Consider the following 17,903-nt stretch of genomic DNA (forward strand, 5'->3'; position numbering starts at 1 on the left):
AATATACACCTAAATTTTTTCTATATACTTCAAGTCTAACACTATGTAATCAAGTAATTATCTGTTTGACTTATTTATGCATCTTATTAAATACCTAATAAGATAATTCAAATACTAGTAAATGTAACGACTCGAGAATCAGGTAGTTTTAGTAATTATAATTTTTGTAAAAAAATGTTTCACTTTGATCAAAATTTTGATTAAATTATAAAGTATAAATTATCTAAATATTCATTTTTTAAAATACTGATATTTTTAGTAAAATACTGACATTGTTAGTAAAAAGTCAAAAGATAAAGTCTCATTTCTACCAATGACTCGTTATACAACTGGTCATAAAAAGCAAGTGCCAAATTTTTCTTAAGTCCTGTATACTAAGGGGGCTGGTGGATAATCTAGGTCTTCTTCCCAGTTCAAAAATCGTATGACTTTGTCAACTCTTCTAGTCTCAAGTATATCTTACCATGAGAGTTAATGGTAACTTCATTAACTTAAAGGTCTTTCATGTACCTACCTCACAACCTGGAGCTAAAAGAAGTCTATAACATCTAGTTCTCTTTTAATCCAACAGCTTCATATTTCACACCAGTACTACATGACAGATCATTCTAATTTACATGTTTATAAGAGAAAATCAAAAGCGGTAGGCAGAATAATACCCACCCTACATCCTAATCCCTGAACTTGTGAATATGCAACATTAACATTTTTTTTTCTTTCTTTCTGAAAATGTGATTAAAGTTAAGGACCTTGAGATGGAGAGATTATGTGGATTATGATACAGGCCCAATGTAAGGAGTCCTTAAAAGCAGAGAACCTTTACAGGCTGCTTTAAAGGTAAAGAAAAGGGGGCCATGAGCCAAGGAACGACTGCAGCTTCTAGAAGCTGAAAGGGGCAAGGATATGAATTCTCGGCTAGAGTCTCCACAAAAAAACCAAGCCCTGATAGACCCCTTGATTTTAGCACAGTGAGACCCATATCAGACTTCTGGCTCAAAGAACTGTAAAATAATAAATTTCTGTTGTTTTAAGCCACTAAATTTTTTAGTAATTGAATAGCAATAGAAAACCAATATTACACATCGAATAAAATTCTGGAGAAACACGTCCATAAAAGCATACTTTAAATTTGTATAATGACAATGTATTTATGGATTACTTAATAAGTAAAAACTGAATTTATCTGTTTAAAATTTATTAGTCAAAGTATGATTCAATTATTAGTACATGCTTGGAAAAAATCGATAGTTTTTATTAATAAAGATATATACATACCTAATTGTTCAATAATACTTGAAACCATCCCAAGAGGCTTTAATTCAGTATCTCTAGGAAGAATAATAGTGAGCTCTTCAACTGAAGGTAGTTCCTATAATATAAAAAAACATTACTCTTCCTCCAGCTTCTTCAACAGCTTAACTAAAAAAAAAAGAGAATACTTTTTTTTAAAGTACTATGCACATTTCTGAAAATGTAACATTAAGTAGTTTACCATCTCTCTTCAATTTTATCCTTTTTAGTGTGACAACACTTCTTCCCCTCCAATATCTCCCCACCTAAGTGATGCAATAGGTCTAACATCTGTACCCTAATCTAGACTGAGAACACAGACAAAAGTACCATTCAAGATTTTTCCAATCACGCTTGAACAAAAACCCAAAAACAATAGAAAAAAACTATTGTTAAGAAATACAAGGTAAAGAAAAGAGACAATGCACATAATTCCCAGAGACATTCCACTTGAAGAAAAATTATTCTACTGGTCACTACAATTTTTCCACGGAAAAGTTCTCGTTCTTAGCTGCCTTGATTTAGTTAATCAATTAATTTGACTGTGATTAAGTTACTGAATAGAGGTGCAGCATTCTTTTCTGGGACTGTGTGAAAAAGAAATAAATGTCTAGCCGCTTCAGGAAAAAATATAAAATTCCTAGAAACAGAATGTAAGCATCAGACTGGAAAAGCTGTGAAGGTGTTGCCTGGTATCTTCCCTCTCTAGGTTAAACACTAAATTTCTTAACATTTAAAGAGTTCTCTTTTCTGACCCAGCACCTTACTGTATCTCGGTTGCTATAGAAACTAGATATTGAAGTAGAGATGAAGTAGAAGAAAAACCTAAGAATAAAACTGACCTCAAGCTTTAAATTAAATAAAAAGAGCTTTCTATATCTTGACCTTTGCCAAAGGATCACAATTAACTCTTAGAACAAAGTGTTTCCTTAGGAAGCCTTAAAAGGGCAAAGATTCTATTAATGGCAGTTAGAAGTTAATCTGGGAGAAGATGACATTTGGAGAAATGTTGGAAAAGACAGGAAAACCTAAATAACACAGTGTACTGCAGATGAATGCATCATGGGTAATGATTTTCCTCTACAGGGGCTCAAAAAAGGTTTTTAACAAAATCATTTAATTAGATTAAAGCATAACTTGCTTCAGTGAGATGTTATTTTCTTATCCAGGATTACTTACTTACAGAGAGCCACACTAAGGGTCTCAACCAACGCAATGCAGAAGACTCACCTCTCTGTATGGGTAGCCTGCTGGTGTTGGAAGAAAACAATTGTGTTTTATGTATCAGAATTTTTCTGTACTTTTAGGAAGAGGACAACTACTTGTCATTTAATCGTATTAAATATGGAAAGCCTTTTCTTGGCAAGACCATGATTTGAAAGTGGTTCGTGTGTATATCAGTATAGAGAAGGGAGTTCAGTTGTTAGAACAAACTGGTAAAGAACGTGATATGGAACAGCTTTGTTTAAGTTCTTAGCTAAAGAAACCCCACACTCTGTTAAATCTAAGACTGGAGAACTATCATGTTGGGAGACTGCAGACAGGAGGGCTTCACTGATATTTTAGAGGGCAATGGTGATACAGGTCTCACACTGATTCTCGTTCTGGGAGTGGCATTTTCTAATGACATTTTCTAATGCAGAAGGATAGTGATGAAATCTGCCCAGCTGCTTAACCAAATTACAGTAAGATCTAAAGCAAATATTTTAATTACTTTTGGGCTGTGATAACGCCTACTGATTAAATAAAGTCAAGAGTATAGTGGTAGAAGAAATGGTAGGACAGTTTCCAAAAGCGGAAGTGTTGTTAGATCTTTATGAAAACCTCTGAACTGGACAGGAGGCAGACCACATGTCCTTAACACTCAGGAGACAAAATCACTGTTATTCCAAATACTAAATAACTGCTCTTTGACCACAAAATGAAAGGCTCCTCGTTTTGCATTTTTCATTAGGAGAAATAAATGCAATATAATTATGTTTTCATAGAAATCTAAACTCTAATACTGTTTCAATTATTTTTTTAATTTTAAAGTATAAAAGTAATACATATTTCCGTTTTCAATAAAAGGAAAAAAGCACAGAAGGATGCAAGTAAAAAATAAATTCCTCTACCATATTTCTTTCAACCTCCTAATTCCTCTCCAGAAACAGCTGTTGTTAGTCTTTCAAACATTTACTATGCAGATATAAACTTTCATAACTTTAAAATGTTTTACTTTAATAAAATATCGACATTTATCTGCCCTTTTAAAATTTTTACCATTATACACAATGACACGACATTCTTTCACATATATCTTTGAGTAGCTCCTGTGATAAATTCTTCTAAGTGGAACTGCTAGATCCAAAGATATAAACATTTTAAATTTTGACAGATATTGCTAAATTTCATTCCAAAAAAGTTATATCAATTCACACTTCCACAAACGACATTTTCCTACACTCTTGCCATCATGAGATGAAAATCTTTGCCAGGCTGATATGCCCAAAATAGTATCTTGCTCTAATGTGAATTTCTTCATTAAGCAGGAAGACTGAATATCCATCCTTCATGTTTCGTGGATATTTTTACGTATTTATGAATTGTCTGTATAGTTCACACATTTTTCTTCTGGTGGCTTATCTTTTTATTAATTTATAAGAGAACTTTGGTTTTTAAGAACATTTGCTCTTTATCAAATATGTAGCAAATACACACTCCCTTACCTCCCAGCATGTTTTTTAGCATTTTGTTTAATGAATTTTGGTATTTTAATTTTTATGTAGTCAAATATATCAATGTTTTCCATTTTTTAGCTTTTGAGACAGACCTTCACTTGACCAAATTAATTTTTAAATTCACTGATGTTTTCATGGCTTCTCTATTTTCATTTTTAATATTTGCATATTTGGTCCACTTGCAATTTTATTCTTATACAAAAGCAAGGTAGAAATTGGCTTTATCTCTACCCAAATAACTAGCCAGTTATTTCTCATTGAATGATCCATCTTTTCCCCTACTGACATGAAAAACAATTTTTAACATATACTAAATGTACTTATATATTTGGATTTTTTACTGAAATCTCCATTATGTCCTACTAACTTATTTCAGTGTTTAAACTGTTTTAACAACTGTGTCTTTCATAACATATTTTAATATTTGAGAATAAGGGCTAGTTTCCCTATGCACTCCATCAATATTTTTCCCCTTTGAATTTTTCTAGCTAGTCTCACATGTTTATTTTACTAGGTAAACTTTAAAACCAGTTTGTTATATTAGTTTATTAGTATTGATTAAAATCACATTTAACTACAGTTGTCTTATTATAGGTTCTAAGTAGTCCTTAAGCTCATTCAAAACCATTTTATCTTATTTGCTCTTATAAATTACTAATGATTAAATATTACTTACTGCTATCATAAATGGATACTGTTTAAACACACAAAAACATGCTGAAATTTGTGTCTAGTGATTTTCTTGTGTATTCACTATATTACCATATTTTAAAAATATAAATCCTCCTTTTCAATATTAGGACATCACGTTTTTCACTTTTAAATATTGGTTGGTATTTCTAGAATGTCAAGCAATTGTGATGTCTGACGCTTTATTATGAATGTTTCAATATTAAACATAATGATTCATTTTGACTAGAATTTTTTAATAAGATTAAAACGTATATATTGATTGCTATCTTACCAAATTTTTTTAAAATCAGAAATGACTGAATTTTATCAAATGCCTTTTTACTATTTTTTGAGATTAATATAATATAATTTACTCTATGTTGAGCGGGTCAGTCTATAAGGTCTGGAGAAGTCCCAATATTCTGCTCTAAGGATGTCTAAGAAATATCCAGCATGAAGAAGATAAGGGAAGATACACTAAGCCAGAATATTTGTAGTGGGCAGAGACTCATTCTGTGGTCTAGAACAATCTGGCGGACCCTCTTAATTCCTGCTGCTACTCTATTTTCAACCTACATATTGACAGAACTAAAAGTTTCACCTACAAATAGAGATCTCCCATCTCATGTAGAACCAAACTTAGGGAAAAAACAGACACAGACACTGCTATTTGTGATCTGATCACCACCACACTCTAATTCCAGCTCAGTGACCCCAGGACCTTGTTAACACAGTAATATATATACAGTTTCCTGGGCATTCCTAAAAAAGGCCAACGAAGACATTAACCTGGCTCTTAATAGTAACACACCTACCTATAAAAGCGATGTGCCTAAAATCTCTATCCCAAATACTCTGCAGAACACAAAAGGTATATAAAGAACTAAATACTGTACAAAAAACACATAAGACATAAGTGAGGTCAGTAACCAAAACCAAGCTTTGTACAATTCCAATGTGAGAATCTGTTACAGAATTTCCTTTGAAAGTCTAGTTAAGTCAAACAGTATATTTGCTTTGAAAATGGCAGACATTTGGGGGACTGAATCAATGGAGAAAAGATATATTTGTTCCTTTTAAGTGAGCAAGCTAGAAAGAAAGAACAAAAGGGGGGAAAATATCCAAAACTCCATTAACAAGAATTCACCCAAGCAACGTGCTTTCCATAAAGATTTTTGGCAGGTTTGAAGAGGTCAAACTTTAGGAGGTTCAAAGAGAAAGTTCCTTGGAATTCCATGTCAGACTGGGCAATAAGAGATCTTGTCTTGATGTCTGAATGTCAAGTGTCACTTCTTCCCTAACTACTAAGCCTAAAGTATTAGGTTACCCACAAGGCTAGTCACTCTTTACCAAATTATCCTGTTGCTTTTCTTTCTTGTAAACATATTACTGCCTAACGTCCCATTTATTTCCTTTCTTAAAGTCTATTTCCCTAACTAGATAATAAATTCAACAAAAACTAGAACCTGGTCAGCTCATTGCTGTATCACCCAGAACAATGACTAGCACATAGAAGTGCTTAGTATATATTTACTGAATGAATTGACTCATCAATCCAAGCTAAACAAACATCTCAGAAGAGTCAGTCTTTTTTCAGTTGTAGCCAAAATCAAATATTGAAAATATGATTCCTAGACTTCAAAAGAGAATCTTCAAAGAACAAAAAGGACCTCAACACAACCTTTTCAAAAAATAAAGTAAAAAAGGCAGGTTTCCAAGGAGGGTTCACTGCCAGGATTGATGCATAGATAGCTCAGGTTTGCAACAGCAAATATTACAATTATTAGATTAACACCTTGCTCCCTGATAACATAGCAGCTGTGCCCAGTAAGATAATGAATAAATCACCTCAGTCTCATAATCTCCTTTGAGGAAATAAAATCGATCACTTTGATTTTCCGTGAGTGGGGAAATGATGTGTATGTGTGACAGAAAAGAGAAAAACACAGACAGAATCTAATAAGGGGAAAAATGGCCAGAACACATACTGAAGGACGTGACCATTTTGACAGTGCACACACAATATGAAGAATCAGAAATAAAATGCATACTGATGAATTAAAAAATTAAAGGCAGAGACGATGAGGGAAACCTGGGATAGAAGGATCATCATCTGGTAAGCAAAAACCAAGCATACTGAAAATAACAGATGAAGGCTATTTATTGCAGGTTAGGAAGATTAAAGTGTGAAGTTGGATTACCCTACAATCCTCATGGAAAGATGGATGAGTGGATGGGAAAGACTCATTTTATTCTGCTTATCCAATAATAGACACTGCCTATATTATTTAAATATAATTAATTAAAATTAAATAAAATTTAAAACGTAGTCTTCAGTCCCACTAGTCACATTTCAAGTGTTCCGTGGCTTAAGACAATAGCTTAAGCTCAAAGACTTAAAAACATTAAGACCACATGGATATAGAACATTTTCATCATTGCAGAAAGACCTGCTTTACATTTCTGCTTTACATTTTCATATATCTAAAGAGCCCTCCATTATAAAACATTTAATCAGATATCAACAACACCATTTTCAGCCATTAATACAGGTATAATTTTAAGACCACTTTATAACAGCATGCACCTTATTACTATGAAGTCTTAATGCTAACCTGAATATTCCACTTCGGAATAAAGATTTGTGATAAATCTCTACTTTCACAACTGTTATTTCCCAAAATTAAAATGAAACTAAATATCTGTTTTAGACGTACAGTATCTAAAACGAGATAAATATCTATGCTATCATTTAAATAAAATTATGTTTACAGACTCAAATATCAAGAGTAAAAATAGTTTTTCTGGACATATTTATTCGATACTTCTCGATGTAATAACAAAGGCAAGTAAAGGAAGAAAATATTTCACTCATATCATTATAAAAGAAAAGGCAACATAGAAATAAAAATCCCCAGACATCACAGCATTTGGCAAATGAACTACTGGAATTCAACACACTAAAGTAATTCGATCATTTTTTTCCTAGAACTTTACAGTTCCAATTCAAAGGCTTTATTAAGTGGCAAATGGCCCAAACAAATATAATTTAAGAAAGCTTGCATTCATCCTTCACATGACAAAATATACAAAATATACTACATTATTATTCAGAAACCAAGTAAGGTCTATAGGATGAAAACTTGAAACACTGATGAAGTTGCATAAAAATCCAAGAGTTTTCAATACATGACACCTAAGTGAGATAGGAAATTTCTTATGAATAAAGAAAAAGAAATAATATTGGTAGAATTCTGTCTTGAAAAGGCATCCTACTGCCTCTAGGCATTTCAAATTGTTTTTCAAATCTTGCATTAAACTAGCATTCTTTTAAGTGTTATATAATAATTGAAATTAGTGATCATTAAATTTTTAAAAGGCACTGTTAATAACTATAGTACATGTGAGGGTACGCAGAATAAAAATGTGGCAATACAGCCTATATTCTGAAATTCTGAGAACACTTTCTTCTTGACTCAGGAGGTTTCAACCAGACTATCATCCTCCTGGGGACGGCTTACAGTTTAAGAAGAAATAATCACACAAAAGCTAACTTTACAAAACAAATCTGTCAATTGTTCTCCAACTCCAATAATTAAAACACTCCAAAAACATCAAGTAAATAAAAATCCTAACAAGCTCAACCCACTTAATTTCACTTCCTATGTCTCTAAATGCAATCAATTAAAAGAATAATTTCAATTGTCATTGTAATTTCTGACATAAGGACAAACAACAACAACAAAAAAGTTGTAAATTACATAAGAAATATCTTCTAGGGAAGATAAAAAATGAAAAATAGTAAGATAAATTTAATGCCCTGGGAAGAACAATTATCAAATGTTAGAGTTAGAAGCAATGTTAGAAATCATTCAGATCAAATACTCTTTTACTTAAGAAAAAGCATGGCGAAAGAATGTCAAGTAAGAAATTGAGAATAGTTTTCAAATTTACGGAACAGATATAGACAAAATGAGATCAATATTAGTACCACAATATATTTTAGAATATCCAAATGAGGTTTAGTAACAAAGCTAAGTACTTACATTAAGAAGTAACTCATCTTTTGTTTTAAGAGGAAAATTCTTATTTTCCTTCTCAACTTGTAAATCATCTTCTCCATCCGACAGCACTGGAGGAAGTGATATCCGAGAGGAAGAGGAAGATGAGGAAAATGATGAGGAAGAGGAGGAGCTTGAACTATCTGAATCTGTATCACTGTAAGAAAAAGTTGAAAACTTAGTATATCATTAATATGATGGTATTAACATTATTCAACTAGAAAATTTCTACATGTTTACTGTTACTGGTGTAATTCAAAAACTAGCGTTTTAAAGTGGATTATGGTATTCGGAAAGTAGTCCTTAATCCATTGATAACGTTTTCAAAAACCCTTATTACAATAGACTCAATGTCACATATATGTCTGAATAAAATTAAGCATGTGACAAATCACTGACAGGGCTCTGGGCAAGGTACTTTTATTGGTCACCAATAATCAGTTCACTTAATTGTCAAAAAGGGTTTCCTGTCAGTCTCCAGACACCTGGAAACTCAAAGTTCTCAACCATGCTGACCACTCTACTCTCTGGAAACTCCTTTAGCCCTTGACTTCCATAGCAATTCTTGTTACCAGTAACAAGTTTAAGTTGTTTTGCTAGTTACTCCACTTTGGCCCCTTTTATGTGCTTTTCTAAAAGGTCCATCTTCATTTCCTTTTCTCTCTCTGTATTCTTCTCATCAAAAACTTCATCTACTCCAATGTTGTCAATCATCAACCATGTGCAGACAACGCCCAAATCTTCAGTGCTGATATCTCTAACCTCCACGCCTAATCTCTAGCTGCTTGCTGGCCACCTCTGTATGAATGGCACACACTTACCTTACACTAACAAATTAAAGGAGTAAAAAAAAATACATTCTCCTTATTGAATCACTTCTCTTTGAGCTTCAATTTTATTTGTTTCTTAGTCTTTATTTGATCCAGTCACTGTAGGTAGAAACCTTGGAATCATTTTGAGCTATCACATTCTCACAGTCAATGATAAAATCCTATCTTCAGATTAGTAAATATCACTCTTATTCCACTTCTCTATCCCATTTCCACTGCTACTCCTGTTTTGAGTCTTCCTTTCTCACCTGCTTTTCTGTAATAATTGTATAACTGATATCAGTACTAGTCTGTCCCACAACAATCACCCCTTTATCCTATTGCTGTTTTGCTAGTACCTTCAGGTTCACATGGCCTCTATCCTAATCAGTTCACACTCTTGCTTTAAAAAAATGTTCATGACCGGACATTAGATATGAAGGAATTATTATTGATTTTGTTACATGTGATAATAGTATTGTGATTATGTAAGAGAATGTTCTCTTAGAGAATGAATGCTGAAATATTTAGGGACAAAGTATCATGGCTGTAAATGACTTTAAAATGGCTCATTAACATATATATATGAAACTAACAGTTCTGAAATATTAATAACAGTTAAATCAAGTTGATTGCTATAAGGGTTTATACTATTCTTCTCTTTCATTAAGAAAAATTAAAATACAGAGAAAAACCTTAACAATTTTTCTCCCTAAATCCACACTGTGTACAAGGTAAAGGTCATGCTCCTTAGCATGGCATCTCAAGGCCCCTTACAACCAGGCTCCTGGTAACCATCACAATCCCATCTCCTAACACTTCTCATACAGAGCTTTACACTTAACATAGAAATTTATACAACTTTCCCTTTGTAGTATTTCCTTAGACTAGAACGTCTTCAATGTAGAGAAATTTTATTTCTCTTTATAGGCTCAACTCAAATATTACCACCTCTGAAGTCACCAGTACCCAACAAAAGGATTATATACTTCCTTCCACATTTCCCACAGAACTTTTTTCAAATGTCCTACTAGAACCTGTTCCTTACTATACTATAATTTATTGAAAAACATGTCTTCCCAGATGGATTGTGAAGGGCTTGAAATCAAGACATTAGCTCTAGCAAGTATTGTCTTTCCTCCTGTTACAGGGGAAAATGGGCAAAGGCCAATTTCACCACTTGGACTGAGGAACCCATGCCATTTTCAAGTGAACTCCTTCCTACTATACTGTATTATGAATCTCTTCCTCTGCTTCAGATCATTCCCATCAGCATACCAGTGTTCTGTAGTACCTCTTTTTAATCCCTCCTGCTGTGGACCTCATTTCTCTCCTTAAAATTTATTGAAAGAGCTGTTAACACATTCTGTCTCTACTTTATTTCTCATTCAGTCTTTACTCCTCCACTGGCTTCCATCACTACCAATCTTTAACAAGATCATCAACAATCTCCAAGTTGCCAAGTCCAGTGGATACCTTTCTGTCATCTTACTTAACTTCTCAACAACATTTGACATGGTTCCCCACTCCCTCAAAAAACTTCCATTTTTTGGCATGCACTGTGCTACAGTGGAATTCATCCCTCACGTCCTGTCTTTATGGCTTTAAACACCACCTTCACTTAAAAAAGAATTAAAAGCCATACACTCAAATGCCCGGTTTGAATCTTGTTTGAATTCGAATTCAAACAAACTGTTAAATGACAGATTTTTCTGCTTGACACAACCAGAAAAATCTGAATACAGATTGAGCATTAGGTGGTATTAAGGAATTAGGATTTTTACTAAGGTTGATAATGACATGGTGGTTATGTAAAAAGTATTTTATCAATTAGAGATGCATAGGAAAGAATTTACAGGTAAGGTGGCACGCTGACTGCTTTAAAACTATTAGGTTAAAAAAATTAGAAATGTTAGATAAAACAAGATTAGCAAAATATTAGAAACTTAAATTTGGTGATGAGCATTCATTATACTATTCTCTCTGTTTTATCTAAGTTTGAAAATGTCAATAAAAAGTTAAAGTTTTATCTGTAATCTGATGCTGAAATTGTACATCTCTAGTCCAGAACTGTCCTCCAAACTCTAAACTCATTATACTACTGCTTACCTGACATCTCTAATTGGCTGTCAGAGAAATCTCAAATTAATTATCCAAATTAAACATTCCTATTGGTCTCCAGCCATCTCAGTAAACAGCACAACAATCCACCCATTTGATGGCTCTTTGTCTAGCCCACTGCCACATTTATTAGCAAGCCTGATCAGGGTGACTTCAAAATATTCAATCCAAATAACCATGGTCACATTATGGACTCCAGCAACATCTTTCCATCTATTTCCACACTAGCATGGACTCATGCAAAAGCTTTCCAACTATTTTCACTCTTGCTTCTCTACTTCTACTCTTGACCCAGTTCAATTTTTCCTTTACAGAGCAAAGCTTATTAGAATGTGAACTGAGCACGTCATTTCTCTGCCTGAAATTCTTCAACAGCTTCTCAAGCATTTAGAATTAAAACTTTAACTTGGCTACAGGGTCCCACAGGGTTGGGCTCTCCTAATACTTCCTCAGTGCCCTGATTGTTCCTTGGTAATTTTCACCAACTCTATTTATTTGATGTTTACTTATATTTTCCATCCCTCTCACTAGAATGTAGGCCAGGAATCATGTCTATTTTGTTCACCTCTGTTCAGTATCCCACACAACACACTTAAATACTTGTAATCAATGTTCAGTGTGGGTTAGGAACATCCTACATACTCAAGTCCTCTCCCACAAGTTTTAAATTTAAGACATGTGCGGTGGGGCTTATAAAACCTAAACAGAACATACAATACTAAATAAAAATATCTTGCTAATTTCAAGAAGACATGCTCCCCACAAAATCCTTTAACTAATCCTCAGCCCCTCTGATTCAAAAACAAGACCACACGCTAAACTTGATGAATCAGATCTGACACAAAACTCAAAAGTTATCACTACAAAAGGACTCGCCAAACTAAGTAGTTACAGGAATATTCCAATATCCTCAGACTACCACATGTAGAGAAGAGCGATTTGATCATTAGGCTCAAGATTCACAACCGCATCTGCAGTGAACAGCGAGAAATGGGCGGTTCGAGTTACTTGTCAACACGTGCGCAGTGAGCGTCAGGGACCTCCTCCCCCAGTCCCCCGCCCGCGCGAGCATCCACTCCGGCCCAAGGCCCGGGCTCCCCACGCAGGTTACACAAGCCCTCTCCCCGCAGCTTCGGGACCCGCAGGCACCCGACCTGTCCGAGTCTGAATCCGAGTCGGAAGTCTCCAAGGAGTCTGGTGTTCTCGCCAGTGCTGCAGCGCTGGCGCCAGTGACGCAGCTCCCTCCAGATGGCGGTTCTGGCCTCAGCTGCGGCGCCGGATTCCCGCCGACGCCAGTGCTCAGCACGAGTTCAGGCAGCTGCTCCCTGGCTAGCTGAGTCTCCACGGCCTTCTCAGTGTCTGCGGACCCCTCATCCGACTGTAGTAAAGGCGGTGGCGCTGGGACAGGAACGGAGCTCGGTGACTGCACGGTCTGACCTTGACCAACCCCCAAGCCGGTGCCATTGAATTTCAGAGTCTCCAGCTGAGCAGCGGCGGCCTCCACTACTTCCATGGCGTCGCGCCGGAGACCCAATCGGCCTCACGTTTTGGGCCTCGGACAGGGTCCCGGCTTGCTAGGGAAATAAAGCAACCTTGACAGTGGATATAGCCCCGCCTGGCCCCCACTTCCCGCGTTCCTCCGGGAACTCCACGCGGGTTTGTCTGGGGGACACGCCCCCACCGTTTACTTAGCGGCACTTCCGGGAGAGCGTATGACGTAACGTGACGCGGCTGCGCTCACTGGGGGCGGGGCGCACCGCAGGACCTTTGAATACCAGACTTCAGGTGGCCCTAAGCCCGCCTCTTTCTCTGCTTCTTCGGTACTGTGTACTACTTACACCGTAAGGTCCGACGGCTAGACTCCTATTAGTGAATCTGGGTCAATTCTATTGCAAGCCAATACATGGAAGGAGGGATTGTAGGACAGGGGAGATCCCTGATTGTGCGAGGCTCTGTGCATCAGAAACTTGAGCCAGGAAGACTTGAACAGACATTTCTAGTAAACTTCTTTAAAGTGAAGTTAAATCCATTGATAGATAACAAGCATGTTGACCATTCATCTCAAAAAAATCGCAACTATTTCATGTTTTTTTTTTTTTTCCTGCAAAGCACTCTCAAATTAAAGAGAGCAGTAACGGTGGACAGAATGTTGGTGCTTGGTGATGTCCATGTTGTAGTTGACACTGCTTCATAGAAAGGATGGGAAAGGACTAAAATGTAGTAACAGCCAGGGAAACCATTACTCTAAATCATAAAGCAAGCAAGCAAAAAGTTCTAAAGGTTAAGGTGTGGCTCAGAATTTTCTGGGTCCCTATTAGAACTTCCATTTGATGCGTCAGCATCTCTAGTAATAATAAATAATCACTGTTACTATTTAAGCATGGACATGTGCCAAGGACTGTGCTAAGGATTTTATCAATTATAGTCCTCTGGGTGGGGGGGAGGGGTGGAATTTTTTCCAGGACTCTCTTCCCCTCCCCCTCAGATACTAAATCCACAGAAGTTCAATGTCCCTTAAATTAAATGGTGTAGTACTTGAATACAACCTACTCACATCTTCCAGTATGCTAAAAATCATCTAGATTACTTATAATTCCAAATACAATGTAAATGCTGTGTAAACTGTTGTTGTACTATTTTGTTTAGGGAAAGAAAAAAATCTTCCGTGCATGTTCAATACTAATGCAGCCATCGTAGGCCTAACTGTACATAGTACATCAGCAACAAGGTAACATTTTTTTAAATATTCTCCATCTGAGATTGGTTGAACCTATAGATACAGAGGGCTTGCTATATTTAATGAGAATTATTGTATGTCTTCCACAGTAGTAGATCTTCACAGAAATCTGGTTTTGAGGATACTATCAATTGAATTAAAAAGATCAATGTACAGAAGATAACTAGAAAGATATTTGGAATGTAGACTACGAGATGCAGTAATAGGAAATTAAGTAAGACTGGTGGGCTGTATCATGGAAATCCTCCAAATAGAGGCAGGAATTTAAACTTGAGATATTACTCACTAATGCAATGACTAAGCAGAGCTCAGTGTTCCAGCTAATAGACCTGTGTTCAAATCTCAGCTCTCCGGTTTCCTTGTCGCTGTAACTGTGACCTTGGGCAGGTAGCCTAACATAGCTAAATCTCGTTTTCCTTATCTGCAAAATGGAGATACAAATACTATCTTATTTAGTGCTTTTGAGCAATAATTAACATTTTATATGAGAGAATGGCCCCTGTCATACACATAAGTGTGCAAAAATACTTGATCAATAGAACAATACATGAACCTATAAATAAAATGATTCTTCTATGACAATGGTATTGTAGAGATAAGCAGTATGAATTGGAGAAGAAATTTGAGTCAGAATGACCTCTACCAAGCCAAAAGTCTGTTGCATTTTTCTAGGAATTAAGTGATGGAAGTCTGAACCAGCGCTAGAGTCAATGAAATAGAGTAAAGGAGATAAATCCCTAGTATCAGAAAAATTATAGTATTGTAAAATTTCTAAACAAGGAAACAAAGAAGTTACTATTACCAATAATGGAGAAGTTGGAATGAGATAATGAGTTTTGGACATTGAGTTTCAGGAAAAACTGGACAGTTGAAAATGCCAGCGGGCTTTTGAAAATATAAGACTGGAATTTCATAGGTTAAAGCCAGAAGTTTGGTGTGGGAACAATTCAAATACCCATTTGTTCATTCAGTAATCATTTACTTCCTACTGTGTCTATGTACTGCACTATGAACTGGGCATATAGGTTGGTGAATAAAACACAGTCCCTACCCTTAAGGAGATAACATTTTAGTAGAAATGACAAGTAGGAAACAAGTGATAAATGCGTTAGTATATAGTAGAGCACGTACTGTGGTAGTGGAATGTACAAAATAGGAATACTACAGAGAAAGGAAGTACTGGGAAAGATAAGGAAAGCTTTACAATGACTATGACATTTGAGCTGGGCCTTTAAAAAGAACCATGAATTTTTTAATCTGAGAAAGTAGGAGAACTTCACAGTGGAGAATAAATAAGATCATGTAATTTTATGTTTAAAACTGAAAATATATACCATCACACTTAGAATAAAATCCAGACTCCCTGCCTTTGGTCTTCAAAACTCTGCCTGACCTGGCTGCTACTTGTCTCTCCAATTTCCCCTGCCTTGTGCTGTTCCTGTCTGATCATCTTGATCTTCAATACACCAAGCTTATTCTTTACAGGGCAGTCTTACTTTGCTGTTCTCTCTTCCCTTCATATTAATATGGTTCATTTCCTCATTTTACTCATGTTTCTACTGTATTACGCCCCAGAGACCACACAGTCCAAGAGTATCCTCCAATACCAGTCCTTCTCTAGCTCATTGCTCTTTTTTATTTTTGATAATACATATCTTCACATGAAATGGTTGTATTTATTTACTTCTTTATTCTCTTTTCTCATAAATTAAGTCTCATGAACTTAAGATCATAGTGTCTAATTTACACCTGGCTCTCGATGTCCAGAATCATAACAAATCCTAAAAAGGAAATTTGAAAGAAAGAGAAAACAAATTATCTTTATGAAACAATAATAATAAAGGAGAAATGATTTACAGATAAAGTTACAAGTGAAATCTAAGTTATTAATTCAGTTTAAATGAATTTAACCTAAGAAAGGCTACCGGTTTCCAATAAAAATCTCTATTTGTTTGGGGGATGGGGACAGTCTCTGTGTTGCAGGATAAGAAAAGTTGTACTTCTGCCTACCTTTAAACTAGGTCACTATTATGCAATCGCTCCTATTTTTAAGCATTTGAATGTTTCAAAATATCTTGAATTTACCTACTTCCCAAAGCTTGCCACTCTACTGCATTATGTCTAACAACTGCTAAACTTAGCCTGAAGTCTTTAGCCTATGGCTAAAAGCTAAAAAAAGGAAAAGAAAAAAAAAACACCCTTGAAAGAATAAGTTATCTATAGGATTACTATTAAAATTAAGAAAATTTGCCTTGAGTTAAATTATGAATTAAAAGCCATGTTGCATTTCAAAGCTAACATGTAAAAAAAAAAAAAACTAAGCATGTTCTTTAAAGTACAAAAGTAAAATTTATGAGAAGAAACTTATTTGAAAAACAAACAGAATTTTGCAAGTTCACCAGTCTCTACTTGTTATAAAAACAAAAAAAAAATAAATGGCTAACCAGCTCTTAGTGCCATTTTCATTGATTTGAAATGCCTTGCTACTCAAAATATCATAGTGCATCACATGGAAACTTGTTAAAAAATGCAGAAGCTCAGGCCCTACCTTCTGAATCAGAATCTGCATTTCAACAAAATTCCTCAGGTGATTTGCATCCACATTAAAGTTTAAGAAACTGCCCTAGTGACTATGTGAGGGCAGAAAACATCCCCAGAGTAGCATAGTGCTTGAAAGTAAAATGAACAAAAGCCTTTTAAAGCAGGAGTTGAAGTGCTAGACCATTGAGTCTAAGCTGAATAAACTGACTAGCTCATTGTCTGTTGATACCTCTCTTTGGATGCCCCCACAAGTACCTCATACTCTCATATCTAAAATGGATCTCAGCATCCTTTTCCATATACTTTTCCTCCTTTATCTCCTATCCTGGTAATGCCACCAACATCTTTCTAGTCACTCAATATATACTAAGTTTCAGTCTCACCAATTTACTTTGTGTGATAGTCCAAGTCATATTTATTCACCCATTCATTCAGTAAATATTAACCAAGCACCAACTTTGTGTCAGGTGGTAGGTATTGGAAATAAAGAGGTAAACAAAACAGAAAAGGCCCTTAAGTTCATGGAGCTCACGATATAAAATGTCAGTTTTAAATAATGAAAGACCACCAGAGCAGAGCTCCATAGACCCTTCAGAGTGTATCAGGAGCTGATCAAGATGAGGGTTAAGGAATGGGGAGGTTGGAAAGACTGGCATTCCAGATCTCTTACACGTGTTGGGTTTCAAGTAACATTTCATTTGAAGAAAGAATTTAGTGGCAATAAAATAAAATAAAATAAAATAAAAATACAGCAATAAATTGAAACTTAATGCCTTTTCTGGAAACGTCATTTTATATACGCTTCGTTTTCTGTTTCCAAATTTCTAAGTCAGGAATTTTTATAGATGACATACTGATCAATCTTAGTTTATTTCAGTGTTTAAAAAGACATGAATAGACACACATACAGTTCAGTTAGAAGCCTGCAACGCCCTTATTAAATGGAAATGAG

The 17,903-nt window shown here is 35.3% G+C and overlaps 1 protein-coding gene across 1 annotated transcript in view; it reads right to left on the reverse strand.

Moving 5' to 3' along the window:
• The window catches only part of NAF1 (nuclear assembly factor 1 ribonucleoprotein), a 31,379-nt gene extending 18,001 nt beyond the window's left edge, over positions 1-13,378 (reverse strand). Inside the window, exons 1-3 of the mRNA XM_011363734.2 lie at positions 12,828-13,378; positions 8,729-8,900; positions 1,276-1,369 (exon numbers count right to left, since the gene is read on the reverse strand). Coding sequence (XP_011362036.1) covers positions 1,276-1,369; positions 8,729-8,900; positions 12,828-13,186 — 625 coding nt within the window. The 5' untranslated portion in view covers positions 13,187-13,378. The remainder of the gene's footprint in view (positions 1-1,275; positions 1,370-8,728; positions 8,901-12,827) is intronic.
• Positions 13,379-17,903: the final 4,525 nt, after the last annotated feature.

This window comes from Pteropus vampyrus, unplaced genomic scaffold (genome assembly GCF_000151845.1).
Source record: "Pteropus vampyrus isolate Shadow unplaced genomic scaffold, Pvam_2.0 Scaffold88, whole genome shotgun sequence".
NCBI classification, from domain to species: domain Eukaryota; kingdom Metazoa; phylum Chordata; class Mammalia; order Chiroptera; family Pteropodidae; genus Pteropus; species Pteropus vampyrus.